This window comes from Piliocolobus tephrosceles, chromosome 18, assembly GCF_002776525.5.
Source record: "Piliocolobus tephrosceles isolate RC106 chromosome 18, ASM277652v3, whole genome shotgun sequence".
Taxonomy (NCBI): domain Eukaryota; kingdom Metazoa; phylum Chordata; class Mammalia; order Primates; family Cercopithecidae; genus Piliocolobus; species Piliocolobus tephrosceles.
Window position 1 is genome coordinate 58404614 of NC_045451.1, and position 24178 is coordinate 58428791.

Here is a 24178-nt window from a genome sequence, read left to right on the forward strand (position 1 = left end):
TAAACGTCTTAAACAACAGAAAACAGGGTTTGGGAGCAGAGAACTGGTCTGACCTCAAATTCACCAGGGTGGGGTTTTTCCCCACCCTAGTGAGTCTGAGGGTAACACAGAAGACCAGGGTGTATTTCAGTCCTTATCTCAACCACATAAGACAGACACTCCCAGAGTGGCCGTTTATAGACCTCCCCTCAGGAATGCAATTCTTTTCCTAGGGTCTTAGTATTATATTCCTTGCTAGGAAAAGAATTTGGTGATATCTCTCCTACTTGCATGTCAGTTTATAGGCCCTCTGCAAGAAATAAAATAATGGCTCTATTCTGCCCAACCCTGCAGGCAGTGTCAGACCTTATGGTTGTCTTCCCTTGTTCCCTAAAATCACTGTTATTCTGTTCATTTTCAAGGTGCACTGATTTCATATTGTTCAAACACACATGTTTTACAATCAATTTGTACAGTTAATGCAATCATCACAGGGTCCTGATCACAGCTGACGAAGATAACAGGATTAAGAGATTAAAGTAAGAGAGGTGTAAGAAATTATAACAGTACTAATTTTGGTAACTGATAAATGTCCATATTAAAATGAAATCTTCACAATTTATGTTCAGAGACTGATTGCAGTAAAGACAAGCATAAGAAATTATAAGAGTACTATTAGGGAAGTGATAAATGTCCATGAAATCTTCACAATTTATGTTCCTCTGCCGTGGCTCCAACCAGTCCCTCCGTTTGGGGTCCCTGACTTCCCGCAACATGATGCCTGGCTAATTTTTGTATTTTTAGTAGAAACAGGTTTTGCCATGTTGTCCAGGTTGGTCTCAAACTCCTAGACGCAAGTGGTCTGCCCGCCTTGGCCTCCGAAAGAGCTGGGATTATAGGCGTGAGCCACTGTGCCTGCGCTACTTTTTTACTTTAACTTTTCTAAAATGCTCCTGAAGAGCTGTTATTACCTTTTATACTTAAAATTCCCAGTTTTACTTCCCTGAAACCCATCCTGGGCAGGCAGCAGGAGTAAGCACACATACTGCAATACTCCAGGGCTGCAGCATCAGACCGGGAGGAGGAGGGAACTGCTGGATTAACAATGAGAAGAAGGAGAAGGGGTATGAGTCTATTCCAAAATTGGCCTTTCTCCTTCGAAAAAGAAAAGACCACTTATTGTTTGTGCAATCAAAAGGTTTGTTTCCTAGATATTTTCCCCAGAAGAAAAAAAGTTTCTCAGGAAACCGAGAAAGAAATTATAATGAAAATAGCCATTGTATGAATTTTTTCCTCAAGCTTCATTTTTACATCATTATAATATTTGCGCTGTGATGAAGGTTGGGAGTCCTCTGGGGCAGACCAGTCTATTTGGGAGGGTATATATGGAGTTTGTGCGTGAGTACATGCGGGTGAGTGGGCGTGAGGGTGGAAAATGTGTGTGGAACCTCTGTGTGTGTGGAATGTGGAGCGTATGCACAATGTGTGTGGAGTTTGGAGTGTGTGTGTGTGGATGAGTGAGTGTTGGAGTGTGGACGTGTGTGGAGAGCGCACAGTGCGTGCGAAGTTTGGGGTGTTTGTGCACGCGCGTGTGTAGCAGGTCCTGGAGCGCGTCCACGCGGCACCCCATGTGCAGTGTGCGCGCGCGCGAGCGGAGCGCGCCCCCGGGCCGCCCGTCCCGCCGGGCCCTGGGTGCGGCTGCTGCTGCCGGGCCGGGCGGCGGGAGCGCGCGGCGTCGGAGGCCGCCCCTCTGCGGAACGCCGAGCGCCGCGGGAGAGTGACGGGCCGGGGAGGACCGGGCGTCCCGGGCCCGAAGCGCGCGGGCTCCCGCTGGGGCGGCCGCGGACATGTGCAGGATGTCCTTCAAGGTGAGCGCCGCGGGGTCCGGGGCCGGGGCTGGGGCTGGGGCCGGGCTCTGGCGGCCTGGCCTGCGGGGTCGGGTCGGGTGGGGTGGGGTGGGGTGGGCGCCGCCCGCTGCCCGCCGCCTCCTCCTTACTCTCTCCTCCCGCCGGAGGCGAGGCCCGGGAGGAAGCGGCGGGGCTGGGTGCGTCCTGTGGGTTTGCGGTTTGCCTGCCTGCCCTGCCTGCGAGGCTTCGCACTCATGGCTGTGGATCGGCTGAGTCTGTGCCCGGCGACGGGGCGGCGGGGACTGTCGCCGGGTAACAGGTCGGGGGCGGTGAAGAAGCTGGGGTCAGCGCTGTCCTGCAGCAGAAGGAGTCCCCGAACCTGACCCTCTGCGTCCTCATGCAGGAGTACCAGCTGCGCCCACGGCTGCTTCCTCCCCAGAGGGGTAGCCAGCGCCCAGGGAGGCTTCAGGGTCCAAAGGTGTCTTGTCTCAAAAGTGTTGATTAAAGTCATTCCATCTAATCCCCACATTTTAGGATGAAAGAGGTTCATTTGCCTCGACTGAAAGATTTTAATAAAAATAGTAGTTAAAATGTATTAAACAGTTCAAATGTGCCTGACTGAACCAAGGACATGATATGTATGGTCTCAATCCTGGGGGAAACCTATGGGAGGTGCTCTTCGTAGCTTTTTTTTTTTTTTTTTTTTTTAATGAGAAAACTAAGATATAGAGAAATTAACTCACCCACGGTTTTGCAGCCAATAAGTTATGGTGTTAAGACTGAAACCCAAGTGTGTCTGACTCTGAAGCCACTGTAATCCCGTTGCCGACAACAGCTCATGTAAGCAGGGGGATGTGCATGTTACAAAGATCTCTGGCTGGGTTTGGAGAATAGGGTTGGAGCTGGGAGATGTTGTCATCTTTTTAAGAAATGGTGCTGGACCAGTGCATAGGTGGTGAGAATGGAACAAAATACATGAACGTGAAATGACTTTAAAAGATTTGTTTGTTTGTTTCCCTGAGACGGAGTTTGGTTCTTGTTGCCCAGGCTGAGTGCAATGGCCTGATCTCGGCTCACTACAACCTCCGCCTCCGGGTTCAAGCGATTTCTCCTTCCTCACCCTCCAGAGTAGCTGGGATTACAGGCGTGCGCCACCATGTCCAGCTAATTGTTTGTATTTTCAGTAGAGACTGGGTTCCACCATGTTGACCAGGCTGGTCTCGCGCTCCTGACCTCAGGTGATCCACCCGCCTTGGCCTCCCAAAGTGCTGGGGTTAAAAGCATAAGCCACTACGCCCGGCCGACTTTAAAAGTTTTTTTTGTTTGTTTGTTTGTTTGTTTTTTAAGGTAATGGTTTAAAAAAAAAAAAACCTTAAAAGTTTTAAATTGACATAATTCAGTAGGGAAGGCAAGAGAGATAAAGATAAAACGTTTGGTTTGGGATAAAGTTTTGTTATGCCCAGACCGTTTGTTCCCCAAAGAAGACCACCAGAGTCCAGAGTCAAAGCCAAGCGGCAAGGATCTTTTACTGCAAGTTCGAACTTGGTCCCTCCGCTTCACAGCTTACAAGAGGGCCTCCAACAATGCGTGCGCTCACTTTTTATAACCCGATGTAAACAGGACTTGTAAGGTTACAGAGGAACAAGGAATTTCTTTAGGTTACAGCATTACAATTGGTTAACATTTTAAGTCGTACATTTAGCAGTTTTTTTTATTGGTTCCCGGGCTTTCAGTCAAACTACAAACGGCTGTGTCCTTATCAGGGATTTTTCCAGGTGGTGTTTTTCTAAAGTTGAGATATATGGTGGGACGTGTTTGTACTGGACTCAGGAAGTTGAGAGATATATGGTGTTTGTTCTGGGCTCAGGAAATTGAGAGATATATGGTGTTTGTACTGGGCTCAGGAAATTGAGAGATATATAGTGTTTGTGTTGAGCCCAGGGCTGACGAATGTGCCTGATTTCTTTCAGTTTGAGGATGGATGGAAATCCAAGCAGAGATGTTGATTAGACAGATATACACTCCTCGATCCCAGGAGGCAAGTCTGGGCAGCAGCTAGAGATGAGATTGAGGAGTCAGCAGTGTTAAGTAGGCACCCGTGGGAATGAACATGATTGCCCAGTGGAACCATATAAAGGTGGAAAACAAGAGGACTGAGGACAAAATCTTGAAGAAGATTTGACAAAGAGCAGCCAGAGAGGAATGAGAAAACTCAGAAGCATGCACTGTCACTTATGCCAAGGATCTCTAATCTTTCAACAAAGATGAAGAGGGCCTTGGTGTTTATTAATGCCATGGGGAAATCAAAGAATTGAAAAGTCCATTGGATTTAGTAACAGAATAGGCCCTGGTGACCTTGCCGAGAGCACTTGCAGTGGTGTTAGGATCAGGAGCCAGACTGCAATAGCTTGAAAGAGAGTGGGTAGAATCCACAAGTGTGGAGAACTCTTTCAAGAAATTCTGCAAGAAACAGAGGTTTTTCTTTTTCTTTTTCTTTTTCTTTTTTTCTTTTTTTGAGACAAAGTGTTGCCATTGTCACCCAGGCTGGAGTGCAGTGGCACACTCTTGGCTCACTGCAACCTCCGCCTCTCAGGTTCAAGCAATTTTCCTGGCTCAGCCTCCTCAGTAGCTGGGATTACAGGTGCCTGCCACCACGCCCAGCTAATTTTTTGTATTTTTAGTAGAGATGAGGTTTCGCCATGTTGGCCAGCCTGGTCTCGAACTCCTGACCTCAGGTAATCCGCCCACCTCGGCCTCCCAGAGTGCTGGGATTAGAGGCATGAGCCACCGCACCTGACCCAGAGATTCTTTTTAAAAGGCTGTGGCTGCAGCAAGGATCTGGAATTGACCAAGGGTTTGTTTGCTTTAAAATGGTAGAGACTTGAGCATCTTTAAATGACAATAGGCACTTCAACAATAAAAAGACAAATAAAGCCTAATTTTAAAGTGGACATGTGAGTAGACATTTCTTCCAAGAAGCTTACAAATGGCCAGTAAGCACCTGAAAAGATGCTTAACATTATTAGCCATGGTCTTGGAAATGCAAATACAAAACTGTAATGAGATACCACTTCATACCCACTAGGGTGGCTTTAATCAGCAAGACAATGACGAATGTTGGCAAGGATGTGGGGAAATTGAATCTGCATGCATTGCTGATAGGAATATAAAATAATGCAGTCATTTTTATTTTTATTTATTTATTTTATTTATTTTTTGTTTTTTTGAGACGGAGTCTCGCTGTGTCGCCCAGGCTGGAATGCAGTGGCTGGATCTCGGCTCACTGCAAGCTCCGCCTCTCGGGTTTCCTCTCGCCATTCTCCTGCCTCAGCCTCCCGAGTAGCTGAGACTGCAGGCACCCGCCACCTCGCCTGGCTAGTTTTTTTGTATTTTTTTAGTAGAGACGGGGTTTCACTGTGTTAGCCAGGATGGTCTCAATCTGCTGACCTCGTGATCTGCCCATCTCCGCCTCTCAAAGTGCTGGGATTACAGGCTTGGGCCACTGCGCCCGACCTAGTTATTTTTTTTAAGACATAGTCTCACTCTGTTAGCCAGGCTGGAGGGCAATGGCACAATCTCGGCTCACTGCAACCTCTGCCTCCCGGGCTCAAGCAATTCTCCTGCCTCAGCCTCCCAAGTAGCTGGGATTACAGGCATGTGCCACCACACACCTGGCTAATTTTTGCATTTTTAGTAGAGACGGGGTTTCACCATGTTGACTAGGCTGGTCTTGAACTCCTGACCGCTGGTAATCCGCCTGCCTCGGCCTCCCAAAGTGCTGGGATTATAGGCGTGAGCCACCACGCCCGGCTGATGCAGTCATTTTTAAAACCATGCTTGTCTTTCTTCAAAACAATTTTTGTTTGTTTGTTTTTTGTTTTTTGTTTTTTGTTTTTTTTTGAGACAGGGTCTCGCTATGTCGCCCAGGCTGGAGTGCAGTGGCCGGATCTCAGCTCACTGCAAGCTGTGCCTCCCGCGTTTACGCCATTCTCCTGCCTCAGCCTCCCGAGTAGCTGGGACTACAGGTGCCCGCCACCTCGCCCGGCTAGATTTTTGTATTTTTTAGTAGAGACAGGGTTTCACCGTGTTAGCCAGGATGGTCTCCATATCCTGACCTCGTGATCCGCCCGTCTCGGCCTCCCAAAGTGCTGGGATTACAGGCTTGAGCCACCGCGCCTGGCCTGTTTTTTGTTTTTTGTCTTTTTTGAGATGAAGTCTCGCTCTGTCATCAGGCTGGAGTACAGTGGCGTGATCTCAGCTCATCGCAACCTCCGCCTCCTGGAGTCAAGCAATTCTCCTGCCTCAGCCTCCTGAGTTGCTGAGACTACAGGCGCATGCCACCATGCCCAGCTAATTTTTGTGTTTTTAGTAGAGACCAGGTTTCACCATGTTGGCCAAGATGGTCTCCATCTCTTGACCTCGTGATTCGCCTGCCTCAGCCTCCCAAAGTGCTGGGATTACAGGCGTGAGCCACCACACCCAGCCTCAAAAAGTTAAATATAGAGTTACCACATGATCCAGCAATTTCACTACTAGGACTATACCCAAGAGAAATGAAAACATGTTCACACAGAAACTTGAACATAAAGATTCATAGCAATAGTATTCATAATAGTCAGAAAGTGGAAACAATCCAAATGTCCATAAACTGATGATAAAAACAAAATGTTGGCCAGGCACAGTGGCTCATCCCTGTAATCCCAGCACTTTGGGAGGCTGTGGCAGATCACCTGAAGTCAGGAGTTTAAGACCAGCCTGGCCAACATGATGAAACCCTGCCTCTACTAAAAATAAAAAGATTAGCTGGACGTCATTACGGGTGCCTGTAATCCCAGTTATTGGGGAGGCTGAGGCAGGAGAATCACTTGAACCCTAGAGACAGAGGTTGCAGTGAGCCAAGGTCGTACCACTGCACTCCAGCCTGGGTGACAGAGTGAGACTCTGTCTCAAAACAAACAAACAAAAAAAAGTGTTATGCATTATAAATACCATAGATTGGGAGGCTTAAACAACAAACATTTATTTCTCACAGTTCTAGAGCTAGGAAATCTTGAGATCAAGGTGGCTGGTGAGGGCTCTTTTCCTGACTTACAGGTGGCCACCTGTGCGTGCCCCGTTTCCTCACATGACCGAGAGAGAAAGCCTTGGTGTCTCTAACTCTTTCAAGGGCATTAATTCCATCGTGGGGGCTATACCTTCACAACCTCTTTTACACTTAATTAACTCCCAAAGACTACTCCTCCTAAAATCATCACACTGGGCATTAAGACTTGAACACATGAATTTTGGGGGGATGCAAACATTCGGTCCTCAGCCCCTGTCATCCTGGCATGTCTGTCTTGTGTGCAAAATGTATTCATTCCATCCCAACAGTCCCCAAAGTGTTAGCTTGTTCCAGCATCAACTGTAAAATCCACAGTCTCATCTAAATATCTAAATCAGATACTGGGTAAGACTCAAGGTATGATTCATCCCGAGTGAAATTCTTCTCTAGCTGTGAGCCTGTGAAATCAGACAAGTTTTTTTGTGTTTTTGCTTTTGTTTTGAGACAAGGTCTCACTCTGTCGCCTGCCCAGGCTGGTACAATCATGACTCACTGCAGCCTTGACCTCCGGGGCTCAAGCGATCCTCCTGTGTCAGTCTCCTAAGTAGCTGGGACTACAGGCTTGCACCACCATGCCTGGCTAATATTTTTTATGTTTTGTAGAGATGAGGGTCTCCCTGTGTTGCCCAGGCTGATCTCAGACTCCTGGACTCAAGCAATCCTGCTTTGGCCTCCCAAAGTGTTGAGATTACAGGCGTGAGCCACCACGCCTACCTCAAACAAGTTTTGTGGTTCTAAAATATGACAGTAGGACAGGCATAGGATACATGTTTCCACCCCAAAAGGGAGAAGAAGTTGGAAGAAAGGAATGACAGGTCACAAGCAAGTCCAATACCTAGCAAGGCAAATATTATTAGAACTTAAAGTTTGAGAATAATCCTCTTTGGTTCAGTGCTTTGCCTTCTGAACTCACTGAGTGGTGGGTCCTGCTTTCTGGACCAACTGGGGCAGGGGATTGGGCTCACAAGACATTGGTGGTTAGGGCTTCAACATATGAATTTGGGGAGGAACACAAGCATTTAGTCCGTAACGTGCTAATCTGTACAATGGACTATCCTTCAGCCATAAAAAGGAATGAAGCACTAATACATGCTACAACGTAGATGAAACTTGGAAACATATTCAGTGAAGGAAGCCAGACACACAACGCCATATATTGGATGATTCCATTTATATAAAATGTCCAAAATCAGCAAATCCATAGAGACAGAAAGTAGACTAGTGGTTGCCAGGGGATTGGGGAAGAGGAGGGGATGGGAAGTGATTGTTGATGGGTAGATAATCTGGAATAGATAGTGGTGATGGTTGCGCAACCTTATGATTGCACCAAAACCCACTGGATTGTATGCTTTGAGAGGATGAATTTTACGTATGTAGATTATATCTCAAGGTATTTTTCAATCATAATAGGGACTGTGGAGAAGGCTTGGGGACGATTTTGCTGAGTGAATGTCTCAGGGAGTTGGGGGCAGTGAGCCTGAGCTGGGTTCCATTTGCTGTGGAATTAACTAGAATGGCAGAGGGAAACGTCTCCCACCGGGGTAAAGGGAAAGGAGGTAAAGTTGAGGGTTGATGTTTTGTAAAGTGAAGCCCGGGATGAAGTCAGGATTTGGGGTAGGTAGAAAGGAAGCTGCCAAACCAGGTGCCAACATTTTCTGTGAATAAGGAAGAACGATCAGGAGGTGACAACTGCTAGGTGAGCTGAGGTGAGGTAGAGGATGGGAAGATGGGATGACCTGAGTCTTGAAGGAGCAGAGATTTATAGCCCTGAATGGAGGGGCAGTGGCCTGGAAGCCAGGTGGGCCTATTCACTGCAGTGCTGATGTGGGAGAAGGCCTTGCCTCCACCGGGAGCAGGCACTGGGTAGGTTGAGGCAGGGAGAGAGGGAGTGCTCTGCACTATGCTAAGGATGAAGAGGAGTTGGTTACTATGAAATGGACTTCCAGAAGGCACAGAGGGAAGGTCTGTCCAGAGCAGAGTCCCAGGCCAGTCTGAGATTTGCATTAGCAACATTCTTTCATCCACCGCCCATCCTATCAAACATATTAAAATGCACCCACAAGCCAGGCGCAGTGGCTCAAGCCTGTAATCCTAGCACTTTGGGAGGCCAAGACGGGCGGATCACGAGGTCAGAAGATCGAGACCATCCTGGCTAACATGGTGAAACCCCGTCTCCACTAAAAAAAATACAAAAAAAAACTAGCTGGGCGTGGTGGTGGGCGCCTGTAGTCCCAGCTACTCGAGAGGCTGAGGCATGAGAATGGCGTAAACCCAGGAGGCGGAGCTAGCAGTGAGCTGAGATCTGGCCACGGCACTCCAGCCTGGGCGACAGAGCCAGACTCTGTCTCAAAAAAAATAAAATAAAATAAAAATAAAAAATAAAATGCACCCACAGCCACAATAATAAAAGAGACTTTTCATTGTAAAATTTTTAGAAGGATTTTGTGATACTACTTTTTAAGTGATTTAGCTGTAAGTTACTCATTTAATTGACCTTTGGTCCATTTTTCTACAGTTGTCATAGTTGGTTAGTAACTCTCATGCAGTGAGCAGATCAGACCTACAAATGATTTTCATGTGGCATCAGTATTTTATGAATACCAAATTTAGCAGTTAATGAAGTTGACAGGGTGTTATATTTTGCAGCTATTTAACTGAATATGTATTAACTTTGATTTGGGAACTACAGATTAACTTTTTCATTTTCATAGGCTCCTGAAAGACTCATAGGTCCTAGGCTCTGGGTCTCCAAAGCCTACATGTAAAAAGGCCCCGCTTTGTTAGACAAGTCTGTGGAAGAATAAACAGAGCGTTATAAGTCACAATTTAGGCTCTGCTTGGTGATTCAGAATCAATCAATGTATGTAGGGCTGCTTGCATCTGAACAACATGACCCCTTTTAATCTACTTTTGATGGCTTTTCCATCATGCTGTTATCAGTGACTTCTCACTGGTACCACTTTGCCTCCAGCAAACTTCCTTTAACAACTGGCAACGCCTAATCTCTTCTGCTTGAGAACACAGACACATGTTGGTTAGAAGTATCTTTTAAAGTAAAAGGAAACTCAGAGAATTATTTTTTAAAAGGAGGCCAGGCGTGGTGGCTCACACCTGTAATCCCAGCACTTTTGGAGGCCGAGGCCAGTGAATCACCTGAGGTCAGGAGTCTGAGACCAGCCTGGCCAATATGGCCAATACGGTGAAACTCTGTCTCTACTAAAAAGTACAAAAATTAGCCAGGCGTGGTGGCACATGCCTGTAATTCCAGCTACTCGGGAGGCTGAGGCAGGAGAATCACTTGAACCCGGGAGGCGGAGCTTGCAGTGAGTTGAGATCGCGCCACTGCACCCCAGCCTGGGCCACAGAGCGAGACTGTCTCAAAAAAAAAAAAAAAAAGAATTTCATATTTCCTTTAGGGTCTGCTATCTGTCATATGATGCTATACCCCAGCCAGGTTGGAGCTGGGTATCTTATTCTACAAAGAGTCTGTTTTGTGAATCTTATGAACTATATTTTAATGGTAATGCAGGTTAATTGTTGCGCCTAAGTTCCAAAGGGAGGAGGGTGTAATGAGGTATATCAGACCTCCCTTCCTGTCATGGCCTGAACTTTTCAGGTTTTCTTTGGGATCCCCTGGGCCAAGACGGGGGTCCACTCAGTCAGTTGGGGGGCTTAAAATTTTTTTTTGATTTACAGGCTTAATGTTTATTAAGCATTCTGAAAATTGTAAATACTTAGCACAAAGTGGGACAGTGGATTAGAATAGCCAGTAATGTCTCAAAAACATCTTTCTGCATATAGCTTTGCAATCCATCACTACATCTGTATTTTATGTCACCTCTAATATCATAGAAATTCATTATTGAGTAGAGCTAATATTATCTTGATTGAATTAATAAGTGTACGATTGAAGTCCACATTACTCTAAACCTTTTAAAACTAATAGTTTAAATCTCTATACCCCTCTTAGCTTTTAATTAGAATTCTAGTTCTGTACAAATAAATTTTCCTCTGTGTTTCCTCTCCCCTTCCTTCCTGTACAATTTCTGGAAGTGTACAGATAAGCAGTGTATTAGCCAAAATTCTGACAGTAAATGGAAGGGCGCAGGTAGGGAGAGAAGAAAATATGACAAATGTGGAATATGACAAATGTGGAAGCTTACACTCAATTTTCTTTGTTTGTTTTTTTTTTTTTTTTTTAGGAGCAAAACTGCAAGTTTATTTTTGGTAACCTAAGGTGTGGGGGAGAAGTCTGTCGGCCTCCGGCGAAGGAGGCCGGCAGAGTCCCCCCGTGGGGCTCTCAGACGGAGTCCCGACATCCCGACAGGAGTGGGGCTGTGAGAAGGCCGCCTACACTCAATTTTCTACAAGGTGTAAAATGTACGATCTCAGACTCTGGGCCCAAACAGACTATCAGACTTTTTCTTTTTTTTTTTTTTTTTTTTTGAGACAGGGTCTTGCTCTGTCACCCAGGTTGGAGTGCAGTGGTGCCATCTTGGCTCACTGCAACCTCCACCTCCCAGATTCAAGCAATTCCTTGCTTCAGCCTCCCGAGTAGCTGGGATTACACATGTGCCCCGTCACACCCAGCTAATTTTTGTGTTTTTAGTAGAAACAGGGTTTCGCGTTGTCAGCCAGACTGGTCTCAAACTCCTGAGCTCAAGTGATCCGCCTGCCTCAGCCTCCCAAAGTGCTTGGGATTATAGGCATGAGCCACCGTGTCCAGTCCAGACTTGCATTTATTTATTTATTTATTTATTGGTGGTTGGGGGACAGAATCTCTTTCTGTCACAAGACTGGAGTGCAGTGGCATGATCTTGGCTCACTACAACCTCTGCCTCCTGGATTCAAGCAATTCTCCTGCCTCAGCCTCCTGAGTAGCTGGGACTACAGTTGCGCGCCACCATGCCGAGCCAATTTTTGTATTTTTAGTAGAGATGGAGTTTCACCATGTTGGCTGAGATGGTCTCGATCTCTTGACCTCATGATCCACCCGCCTGGGCCTCCCAAAGTGCTGAGATTACAGGCGTGAGACACTGCGCCCAGCCCAAACTTGGATATAAATCTCGGCTCTGTTATTTGGATGAGCCAAGATCCCTACTGTGTGACCTTGACTAACTCATTCCTATGCTCAATTTCTTCATCTTAAAAATGAGAATAATAGGCCAGGCATGGTGGCTCATGCCTGTAATCCCAGCACTTTGGGAGACTGAGGCAGGTAGATTACTTGAGACCAGGAGTATGAGATCAGTCTGGCCAACCTGGCGAAACACTAGCTCTACCAAAAGTACAAAAATTAGCCAGGCATGGTTAGTGTCAGGCATGGTTGCAGTGAGCCAAGATTGCACCACTGCACTCCAACCTGGGCAACAAATTGAGACTCCATCTAAAAGAGGGGAGGGGAAGGGAGAGGAGGGGAAGGAAGGTGGGGGAGGGGAGGGGCCTTCCTGTAAAAAGTAAAAAATAAAAGAAAACATGGGACTAGGCTGGGTGCAGTGACTCATGCCTGTAATCCTAGCGCTTTGGGGGGCCAAGGCAGGCGGATCACTTGAGCTCAGGAGTTTGAGACCAGCCTGGCCAATATGGTGAAACCAATCTCTACCAATAATACAAAAATTAGCAGGCATGGTGGCAGGTGCCTGTAATCCCAGCTACTTGGGAGGCTGAGACAGAAGAATCGCTTGAACCCGGGAGGGGGAGGTTGCAGTGAGCCGAGATCGTGTCACTCCACTCCAGCCTGGGTGACAGAATGAGACTCCTTCTTAAAAAAAAGAAAAAATGGGAATAATTATATTAGTTATACATTACTTAACAACAAGGACACATTCTGAGAAATGCACATTAGGTTATTGCTTCACTGTGCAGACATCAGAGAGTGTAGCTGACTGCACACCTAGGCTCTATGGTGTAGCCTATTGCTCCTAGGTGACAAAACTGTACAGCATGCTCCTGAATGGAATACTGTGGGCAGTTGTTACACAGTGGTGAGCATTTGCATATCTAAACACATGTAAACGAAGAAAAGGTACAGTAAAAATATAGTATTATAATCTTAGGGGGCCACCATCATATATGCAGCCTATCATTATATATTACATGACTGTACTACCTCATGGGGCTGCTCCTGGAATTAAATGAGTTAAAGCAGTAAATTGTTTAGCACACTGCCTGATGCAGAGCAAGATCTCAACCTAGTTTTCCTTGCTGTTACTTAGAAAGTTGCAACCAGCCAGCCTGAGAGAAGCTCCTTGATTTTATTGCAGTGATCAGAAAAATCGAGAAAGAGACGAAATAGTAATAGCATGCTTGGTAAAGAGCTTTACAGCTTCCTTGACGTATTTTCACGTGCACCGTCTCCTTTGAAGGCTAGAAGACTGGCCCTGTCTCTCTCCACACCATTTATGATTATGTGCAGATCATACCCAGCGGAGATTTGGAAGTTATCCAGGGAATGTGATGTCTGTAGACCCCAAACAGAAGGAAGGTTGGGGACTTTCCATCTTAGCTGGAGAGGAGCTTGGGATGGAGGATAGGAAGGAGGTCACCAGGGTCACTGCTGCCTTACTTCTTGCTATCCACAGAAGAATTCCACAGGAGACAGAACAGTGTAATGGGGAGTTAAAGGGCAGCCTCAAGCAAGAGACTGCCTGTTGCTGAAGCCTGACTTGCCATTTCTCACTTACCTCATCTGTAAAATGGGATCGTCCCAGTGCCCACTTCACTGAGCAAGGATGAGAATGAAATAAGCTAGTGTGTGCAGAAGATACGCCACGTGGTCCAGAGTAAGCACTCTGCACTGAGTGAGCTCAAGATTTCTGACCTCCAGTAAATGTGCCGGCCATAGGGTGACAGGAGCACCTGCCCATTTCTTTGCTAGACATTGCCACCTAGATGCCCCATAGGCACTTGAAACCCAGCATGTCCAACCCTGAACTCATCATTTTTTTCCAAAGTCTGTCCTTCATACAGTGTTTCCAACCTTCATGAATTGGCACCAAGATCAGCCAGGCGCTGGAACCAGAAATCAGGAGTCGATCCACTCTCCTATTCCCTCCTATCCTGCACATACAATCACAGACCAAGGCTGTGCAGTTTAGCTCCTTAAAATGTCTCCAGTCTGTCCAGTCTTCCCATTCCCACTGTTGCTGCCTCTTAGTAAATTAAACCCTTGACGGAAAATGAAATATTTATAGCTTTTCACAAAGCTCAGTTTCTAGAACCTTATAGGAAACCAAGATGTCCAGCCCGGCTGGAGAGGAATCCCCAAGGCCATCCTAAAGGGAGGAGAGGCCCCGGCTAGACATCATGTCATGACAATAGACGCTTGCTATTTGCAGATGGGCTTTTGAAGGTATTTGGAGTTAAAGTGAAATGACAGAGTCCCTGCAAATGAATTACAGTTTATCATTCTTGTGTGTTTACCTTTCAGGAAAAGCTAGCAGAGCTGTTCCCTGGTGCATATTACATTGTCTGCCTGATTCACCCTCCCAGACTTCATTTTGGCCTTGTGCAATCTCTTTGTTAAAAGACTTTGTTTCGTGATTCATTATACAGGTCAAACCTCCCTTGCCATTGCTTTGCCTAGTTACTGACAGCTGGAACAAATTAGACCTAGCCTGGTTCCTAAGCTGCAATGCTGGTGTGAACACCATGGTTGCAGCTTGCCTTGAAAACTCCAGGACAGCAAAATTTACACCTTTAGGAAAGGCAAATTGTTAACCTGAAATTGGAGGTGATTTTTTTTTCTCCTAAATGAGCCAGGAAACTATTCAAAGTATGTTTGCTATTAGCTTATCACTCCCCACCTTGCCGTTCTCTCATTCAAGTATGCACAAGGGCATACACCTGTGTATGTGCTGAAGGACTTCTGAAATGAAATCCTCACACCCACAAATACTGCTGCCACTCTCCTTTCGTTTTAGAGGGCTTTGTTGAGTAGCTGAAATTGTTGGTATTTTCTTTTGAGCTTAGAGAAGCATTGTATTTAATGCAATATCAACATATTTAAAAGACATACTGTACAAAAGGCCTTTTGAGTCAGGTAGATGTTTTAAACCCACTCACAAAAAAAGTGATTTTATTAAACAATGTGAATACTTTTATAAAATTTCCTAAGACCATCAAAATTCTTTATTAGTACCAATACTCTGGATTTAATTTTGCCTATTGATTCTGACTTTGTAAAGAAAAGTAAATGGAGGAAAGGAAACTAGCACTTAATCAGCATTTATGGTGTGTTGGGTACAATATCAGGCAAAAATCAGCATCATTTAATACTATCAACTTCAAGGCAGGTACTGTGATCTCCATCTAAGCAAGAGGAAACCGAGACTCCCAAGGGCCAACTTACTTTTCCAGGGCTGGGGTGAGCTGTCTGGTCCCAAAGCCAGTTCCTCCCTTTCATGGACTGTTCTCTACAAACTCGTATCAATTATTTTAGAGAAGAAGAATGTACTGCAGTCAGCTCTGCTACCCATTTGGAAGACCTGTTTCTACTTCCATGCTTTCCATAGGTATGGCTCCAAAATTAACTTTGTAGCTTTAAAATAACCCAGCAGGCCCAGTGCGGTGGCTCACGCCTATAATCCCAGCACTTTGGGAGGCCGAGGCGGGTAGATTGCTTGAGCCCAGGGGTTCGAGACCAGCCTGGGCAACATAACGAGAACCTGTCTACAAAAAATAAAAAAATTAGCTGGTCGTGGTGGCATGTGCCTGTGGTCTCAGCTACTCAGGATTCTGAGGTGGGAAGATAGCTTGAGCCTGAGAGGTCAAGGCTACAGTGAGTCATAACTATGTCACTGCACTCCAGCCTGGGCAACAGAGTGAGTCCCTGTCTCAGACAAACAAAGTGATCCAACAGTGGAATGAAGGATCCATATGAGGACATGTAATGGCATTATTTGCCCCAAGTTCTTTGTTCTCAACACAAACCTCTGGCAAGTTCCAGCTGAAGCAAAGAAAATTAGATGGAGGGCCGGCGTGCTGGCGCATGCCTGTATTCCCAGCACTTTGGGAGGCCAAGGCAGGAGGATCACGAGGTCAAGAGATCAAGACCATCCTGGCCAACATGGTGAAACCCTGTCTCTACTAAAAATACAAAAATTAGCTGAGCATGGTGGCACATGCCTATAGTCCCAGCTACCCAGGAGGCTGAGGCAGGAGAATTGCTTGAACCCAGGAGGGGGAGGTTGCAGTGAGCCAAGATTGCGCCACTGCACTCCAGCCTGGCAACGGAGCGAGAGTCTGTCTCAAAAACAAAACAAACAAACAAACAAAGAAAATTAGGTAGAGGGAAAGTGAAACATTCACACAGGTAGATGGAATCAGATAGAAAGCATTGAGGGCTTAGGAAAAGGGCAGGTAAACTCCTTTGAGAAGTCAGAATTGGGAGAAATTTTGCCCCACTTAGAGGTGAAGAAAGGTTTGGAATGTTTCCGGGAGGAAATAGCATTTGAGCAGAGCCTTGGCCTTGAAGGATGGAGGAAAATTCATTTCAAGCAAAAAGGAAACTGGGTGAATAAAAACACAACAGAGGCAGGAAAGTGAGAACATTAGTGGGAAATAGGTTATTAATAGTGCTGGATTATCAACAACACTGCTCTTCATATCCATATGGTGGCTCAGGTGTCTGGAATCCAACAGAGTTCATTCTGTTATTACAGTCGTCTATTGCTGGAGGAGCAATCTTTCAAATGATGCTACACATCTGGGTGTTCTCCTTTCTGAACATTATTATCTATGTGCTTAGAAGCAGTCATGTTAACTGACATCAATTTTAAGATCCTGTTTCATTTTGTTCTTGCAGAAGGAAACTCCACTTGCCAACGCTGCATTCTGGGCAGCAAGGAGAGGAAACCTGGCGCTGCTGAAGCTGCTGTTGAACAGCGGCCGGGTGGACGTGGACTGCAGAGACAGCGTACGATGGTTCGGTAGATGCATGCCCAGCATGTACCATTGCCCTGGGTGGGCAGAGGAGCACCTCAGGAATACATTTCCCTTTACGATGCTGATTTGCTTGTTCATGTGTTTGCTTGCTTTATCCTTTTTAAAACATCCACGGTACTGTGGTGAACTTAAAAACATGCTGAGGGCAGTCAGAAAGAAAAGGAAACAATTAAAGGCATGAAACAGAAGGCAACCACAATAGGGAAAGAGGCACTTCACTGGGAATCAGAATTGGCAGATTACAAGAAGAAAAGCCTGTTTAGTGAACGAATTCAAGCCAACCACTTTCATGAAAAGATGGAGATAATTTAGAGCACAAGTGGGCTGCCATGGATGTGGGCGTTATGTTTCTTCTACAAGGATGAGAAAACAAAAATTGAAGCCTCTCCCCGGGCTTTTATCCTTTCATTACCTCTTGCAAACATAAATACACTAATTGGCAATTTAAAAGGGGAAACAAAAATAGATACTACTGCCCACTGGCAGGTACCACTTAGAGAGCCTTTCCATCCCCAGCTAGAGGCAATCATTTTCCTATCCTCAGCAAGACTTCTTATGTCTGGGGACCAAGAGGACCTCCAGTGAGGAAAGGGAACAAGCAGTGATGTTTTGATTTTAGGATTTGAATAAAAATGTTTCAAAGGAGGTTTGTTTTCCTAAAAACAGGGTGTGCCATTTCCAGCTTTTATTGTACAAATTTGATTCAGTGAAATCCACCACCAGCCCAAAAGTGAAATAGCAGTTTGCCCCAGTTGGCCCCGTTGGGGCATCAGGGCAGGATATCTTTGGTTATACCTCCAGACCCACTCCACGCCCTTCTCGCTCTTAGTCCCACAGTCTGAACTGTATGTACTGCTTCAGCAGACTCACTTCCCTCTGGCCTCCAGTGGTGTTTGGCCCCTAGGAGCATCTGCAGGAGTCAGAGAGTGGGAGGAGAGGGATGTCAGGGAGCCCAGTGCCCTCCCTATTTCTGTCTGGCAGCAGCGCCCCGCTGTTCTCTGATCCTGGGAGCCGCTCCCTTGCCCTGGCACCTTCAGGCTTTGGCTGGTCATGGACTCCCAATGTTACTAAATCCCAGTACTATGCTGTTCTTTCTAGATGCCCTATGCTCAAGCCTCAGCTTACTAGTCTCTTTATTCCACTTTCTTCCAATTATCCCAATTTGAATGTACCATCTGTTCCTTGCCAGAACTCGGGCTGTTGTCAGGTCTTGGGCATCTGTGAACTGGCCATTTCAGTCTTATTTGGGTTTTGCGGGGTTGGTTCCTACAGCACGGTGGGGAAACCACAGGGCAGAAACACCAGTTGTCACTGTGGCCAACATGGCGAAACCCCACCTCTACTAAAAATTAAAAAAGTAGCCGGGCATGGTGGCAGGCGCCTGTAATCCCAGCTACTCAGGAGGCTGAGGCAAGAGAATCGCTTGAACCTGGGAGGCGGAGGTTGTAGTGAGCCAAGATCATGCCATCGCACTCCAGCCTAGGAGACAAGAGTGAGACTTCGTCTCAAAAAAAAGAAATACCGTAGAGCACCACTAAGAAGCCATTAGCTTTTCATTACTTTGTTACTTTACCTGTACTTTTTACATAAAGCCAACAAGACTTTCGCAAAACTAGCATGGCCATTGGCAGAAGTCAACAAAAGCCAGATGATAGCCTAACATTGAATTATCATAATGTTATTTTAATATCTGACACTTACTGAACTAATATCTACCATTACTATGTTAACCATATTGCCTGACTTATCTCATTCACTAATTTAATCAGGCGGATACTTTTATTATTCCCCCATATTTCAGAGAAGAGAATGAGACTGAAGGGTTACATGATGTGCCCAAGATCATACTGTCAGTGACTACTCAGCAATACTGCCTTCCTACAAAATCCCATAGATGAAAATAACGTGAAGCCTCCAAAATTCACTTAATTACCCTATACCTAATAAGCCTCCCCTGTGTGCAGAGCCATCTGTCTCTCTCATCGTCCACTTCTGGGTGGCAGGTTGCTGAATATGCAGAGGTGGTAGCTAAGAATTTCAAGCGCTTGAAAACAACTGTAAGTCAGACTGCAAATGCCCACTTCAATTAGAAGGGTCCATATCACTTGGTACACCTCAAGTCCTTGAATCTTAAAGCTGGGACAGACTCTGGTGATCGTCCCATCCAAACTCTCATTTTAAAAAATGAAATAAATGAGTCCCAAGTAATTGTAAGCAAATTGCCCAGGTTACACTGTTGGTCAGTGACAGCCACCTGGGTTTAGCCCCCACAGCTCCTGACTCTCAGCTCTCCAGTCTCTCATTTCACCTGGTGCCATACATCTTTACCTGAATCATTTTGAAGATGAAGACTTTTAAATACAGAAAATCAGATGGTACCATTTAATTTTTCTTTTGCATTAATAGCAATGTTTTGGCTCAGGAATCATTTAACAGGAATCATAAAATGAAAGCATTATATCATCGCTGCCTTAAAATGCAATAACTATTTTATTGGACTGTGCTTCTGAAGGTAATGGAAGTAAGTGAATTTTTAGATTGAAAATTCCAACCTCAGCAATTTGTCGCTTTGCTTTTTCCCATCTAGGCTGCATGATGAGATTATTCATGAGCACTTTGATCACTGCAGGGAATTTTGCCCTTGAGTGTGTTGTGAGTGGAGCTGACGTCTCTGCAGCATCTTTTCTGGGACCCTTCTCTCTGACATAGCAGTGGCCTAACTGTTCATCTGTCTCTCCTCCTTCCAGCACGGCACCACACTCCTGATGGTTGCTGCCTACGCTGGCCACATAGACTGTGTGAGGGAACTGGTTCTGCAAGGAGCAGACATCAATCTCCAGAGAGAGGTAGGTCAGGCTTTGTACTTGAAGAAAAATGACCAGGCTCAGAGAGCTGAAGTTTTCATAACAGTGAACTGGTATGGGGGACAAGAGCCATCATTGCTTTTCTCCCACATTAAAGCCCATTGAAGAGTTTATTGTGCCTACAATGAGGTCCAGCAACATACTAGCAGTTATAATGCATTTGAGCATAGCTTGTCGGGCACATCTGAGGTAAACAAACCTCTTACCACCTGCCTATAAACACTCACACTTTTTTTTTTTTTTTTTTTGTCAAGCTTAAATCAGTTCTTTATTCTTCCCTTGGGATGAGATACTGTAGGATTTATAGCATTTTCATATAGATCATTATATTTTTAGAAGAGTTGAGTCACCAGCGTATTTGTAATGAGGCTCACTTGCTAGGATGTCTCAATCATCCTCCCCAAACCATGTTTTCAAAGGACTACTCTGTAACTGGCCATGAATTAAATAAGCTCTCCTGAAAAAAGCCATATGGGTCAACGCTGGACAAAAATGTGAGCCTGTTCCCACACTTCATTCGAAGACAATCTTGGGAGTTTGATCTTGTTTGAGGATCCATTCTTGGTCTAATCCAGAGAAGCAGAAGGGAGGCTGGACTTTTTTTCTTTCTTCTTTTTTTTTTTTTTTTTTAAAGATGGAGTCTCGCTCTGTGGCCCAAGCTGGAGTGCAATGGCGCAATCTTGGCTCATGCAACCTTCGCCTCCCGAGTTCAAGCGATTCTCCTGCCTCAGCCTCCTGAGTAGCTGGGACTCCAGGTGTGTGCCACCACACCAGGCTAAGTTTCTGTATTCTTAGCAGAGATGGGGTTTCACCATGGTGGCCAAGATAGTCTCGATCTCCTGACCTCGTGATCCACCCACCTCAGCCTCCCAAAGTGCTGGGATTGCCTAGGCCAGGACATTGTAACATACTTTGGGGCTCATTTCTGAGAAGGCTCCATCCATGTATTTCCAAGCTGACGTAGGACCTGTTAACTAATCTTTGTGGAGACACACGCTCACGTCGTCCCTAGAGTGCATCTGACCTCTCAGTTCACACTGACTCAGACCTGAGATGGGCTTCCTATGCAAGTCCAGACTGAACCACTTGGTTTTCCTCAGTCCAGCCTTATTTTATCCCAGGTCCTGCCTTGCAACATTTTAGAAAGACAATTCACCAGCCAAACTTCCATCAAGCCAGTATATCGTATATCTCATTCTTCCAGCCTGGACAGTCACCTCTGAGTGGAGCAAATTAAGACACGTTAGGTCTCAGGACTGTCTCAAGAGTTCCAGGTGTAACATACACCTGGGCAACATAGCAAGACCCCATCTCTACAAAAAAATTTTAAAATTTAGCCAGACATGGTGGTCCACACCTATAGTACCAGTTATTTGAGATGCTGAGGTTAGAGGCTCATTTAAGTCCAGAAGTTACAGGCTGCAGTGAGCCATGATTGCACTACTGCATTCCAGCATGGGCGACGCAGCGAGATCCTGACTCAAAAATAGAGTTCCAAGGCACATCCGGATGTCCTTCCCACCACCCGTCTGGGTGTTGGAGGCCTTGGCTGTGGACCATGAAAGAGTGACGTGCAGAATCTGGGTCTGGGTCTCTGTAGCCCTGGATCAACAGGCCTGGTCTATTGAGAGGAGTAGTATAAAGAGACTACAGCAAATGCAGTCTTCTCACAAACAGATTCTTTGGTGCAATTTCCGTAACACTAGATCGTTGTTTTAGGCCATTTTCACTTCAGCACTTAATTTTCCTGTGGGATGAAAGTATCTGGACCGCTTTAGAATTATAGTTTAAAATTACTTTAATCTTTTGATTTTTCCTCTCTGCTTTATGGTCTTTGTTTATTACAACTTTAAAGACAGATTTTCTCTAATAAAAACAAGATGGTCCAGATCTGGTTTATGTTAAAAACTTTATCCTGAAGAACAAATTCAACATGCACAAAAATCTCTCTGAAACAACTGAAAAAAGCAGCTAGAAGAAGAGAGAAGTATTTGATTTCTAGCCAGTCTATGGTTTCTGTGGTTTTATATTTATCCATTTGGTTCCAGTTGCTCAACTAATCTTGGAGATGAAAACTCTGGTAGCACTGAGAACAAAAGCCTTTGAAGATTTACCAAAGTGTACTCAGCTTAATGGTAACTTGTGTGGCTCAAATGATGGTGCTGTGTAAGTTCCTGGCAGTCCCTGAACTTCCTGAGACTGTGTCAGTCTGGAGCAAGAGGGCTGCCAAGCCAAAGGCAGACCCCAGCCTCCTGTACCAGTTTTGGAAGCTGAAAGAGTGCCTTGCAGTGCTTTGAAACTTACTCCTATGGCAGACTTCTGCCTTTATCCATTGTTAATCTACTTTGCAATATCAGAATATTTGTCTCCTGAAAAACTACCTGCCACTCTTCTTAGGTCAGGTCTCTAGATACACAGAGCTTGCTAGAGAGACAAACTGGAAGCTAATGTTCCTGAAACACTATTGCTTTAAAGAACCCACAATTGGCTGATGATACCTCTCAGGCATAGGAGCTGCAAATGCAGTTGGCATGAAGCCTGAAGTAAGGCACGCGTATTTAAAACTTTTATTCACATTCCAGACTAAGGTCTAGGTCCTCTTGTCTATGGATTGCTGCATTGAGGTACTGAATGATTGATAGTAGTGTGTATGTTCTAAAATCAACTCAAACTGCTCTAATAATGATTTATGTAATTAATGTGTCAGGAAAGCTTATTGAAAAACAAATTCTCTTACTAAGGAAACAACTTCTAGAAAAGACCTTTGGTAGTCTCTACAATTTAATGTCTGTTGAGAAAGTGAGGGTTTTCCTATTCTAGCCAAGTTTCTTCCTCTAGAACTATTGGTTCCCTAAGGTTTCAGGAACCCAGCATCCTCAACTGTAACAAAGCAGTACGAGGATGCTTCCCACTTATTTCTGTGGGAACCAAGGAGAAAATCACACCTGCATTGCAGGCAGAAAAGCCCTGTGAATGGTCGCAATGTCTGTGCCTTCCTGGGACAGAGTCTGGCTGAGGGCACAGCCTGACGTGGGTTATATCTATCTGGGAAGGTGTTAACATGTTCTCCCTCAGTGGTGGTGTTATCAGCACCCTAGATTCTTGTAATCTCCCAGGATAGAAGTCAAGAGAGATTGTCAGATAGCAAAGAGAAAGTTTATTTAGCTTGTGCATAAGGGAACCAGGTTCCCTTATGGAAAGGAAAAGGGTTGGCTGCTCCCCAGGAGAAGTCTGTGGGTTTGTTTTATAGGGCCTTTTTAAAGGGAAGGGTTTAGTTGGGGCATGTATAGGAGGGGTTTCTGTAGCACTTGCACAGTAGCTCAATATGCTTTTTTATGTATCGCATGTAAGATTAGCATTTTAAATCCCTACCTTCAGGTGTGGTTTTTAGCATTAAGATAAGGAAGAGGTGACTATAAGTTGAAGTTTAAGTCTAACTGTGCATGCAGGGCTCCAGGAAGTCCCTACCCACCTAAAGTGAGAATTGTGGTTGGTCTTTTGTTGCTGATTGGCTGTCACAGGATCCTTAGGGTGTCCCTTTGCCAGCAGGAAATCTCCATGGCTGGCAGCGCCTTCTGCCCGAGTGTTGCTCAGGCCTGTTGGGCTCATTCTGCCCACTTGGCCTAGCAGGCTGCACTCAGTTCACCCTACCAACCCAGATCCCACACCTGCCAAAGGCAAGCCAGGTGTATGAGCAAGCATGGGGTCCAGCCACTGCACACAACCAGGCATGCCAGCTGTGGTGAGGCAGGCAGCTCCAGGGACTGGCACAGGCACCAGCTCTGTGTGAGGCTGCGGCTGGACCAAGTGTACCGCAAGTGGCTTCCACTGCAGGCACCAGGGAATGTAGTGGTGCCTGGAAGCTTGGAGATGCCAGAAACTGCAGAACCCCAAAAAGGGTATCATAGCCCTGTCTCAGGGAGCCCCTAGGTCTGGGCTCCCCGAAGGGCCACAGCTCTTCTCTCCTCATCACCTGCAATGTGGCAAGCAGAAGGCATGTTTCAGCCCTGTTTGTGTTATAAACAGGGTCATTCAGCAGGTCCCAAATTCTTGTCCCACATCCAAGAAGAATGAGGTATGCAAACAACTGGAGGGTGAACAAAGTGGAGAGGAGCTTCATTGAGTGACAGAACAGCTCCCAGTAGACCCAAAGTGGGTGACTCCTTTCTGCAGCCAGGTTGTTCTAACAAGTGTTCAGCTCTCAGTGGGGAGGAGACCCATAGTGGGTAGCTCCTTTCCACAGGCAGGTCATCCTGACAATTTGAGGAGACCCAAAATTGATAGCTCCTCCCACAGCTGGTAGTCCCGACATCTGTGTGCAGCTCTCAGCAGAGAGGAGACCCACAGTGTGTAGCTCCTTCCCGTAGCTGGTAGTCCTGACCTATGTGTCCAGCTCTCAGTGGACAGGAGACTCACAGTGGGTAGATCCTTCCAGCAGC

The 24178-nt window shown here is 45.8% G+C and overlaps 1 protein-coding gene across 1 annotated transcript in view; it reads left to right on the plus strand.

Moving 5' to 3' along the window:
- The first annotated feature begins 1741 nt into the window (after positions 1–1741).
- ANKRD29 (ankyrin repeat domain 29) overlaps positions 1742–24178 on the plus strand; it is a 71834-nt gene continuing 49397 nt past the window's right edge. The window contains exons 1-3 of the mRNA XM_023207508.1: positions 1742–1847; positions 16736–16846; positions 19623–19721. Of these exons, the coding sequence (XP_023063276.1) occupies positions 1827–1847; positions 16736–16846; positions 19623–19721 (231 nt within the window). The 5' untranslated portion in view covers positions 1742–1826. The remainder of the gene's footprint in view (positions 1848–16735; positions 16847–19622; positions 19722–24178) is intronic.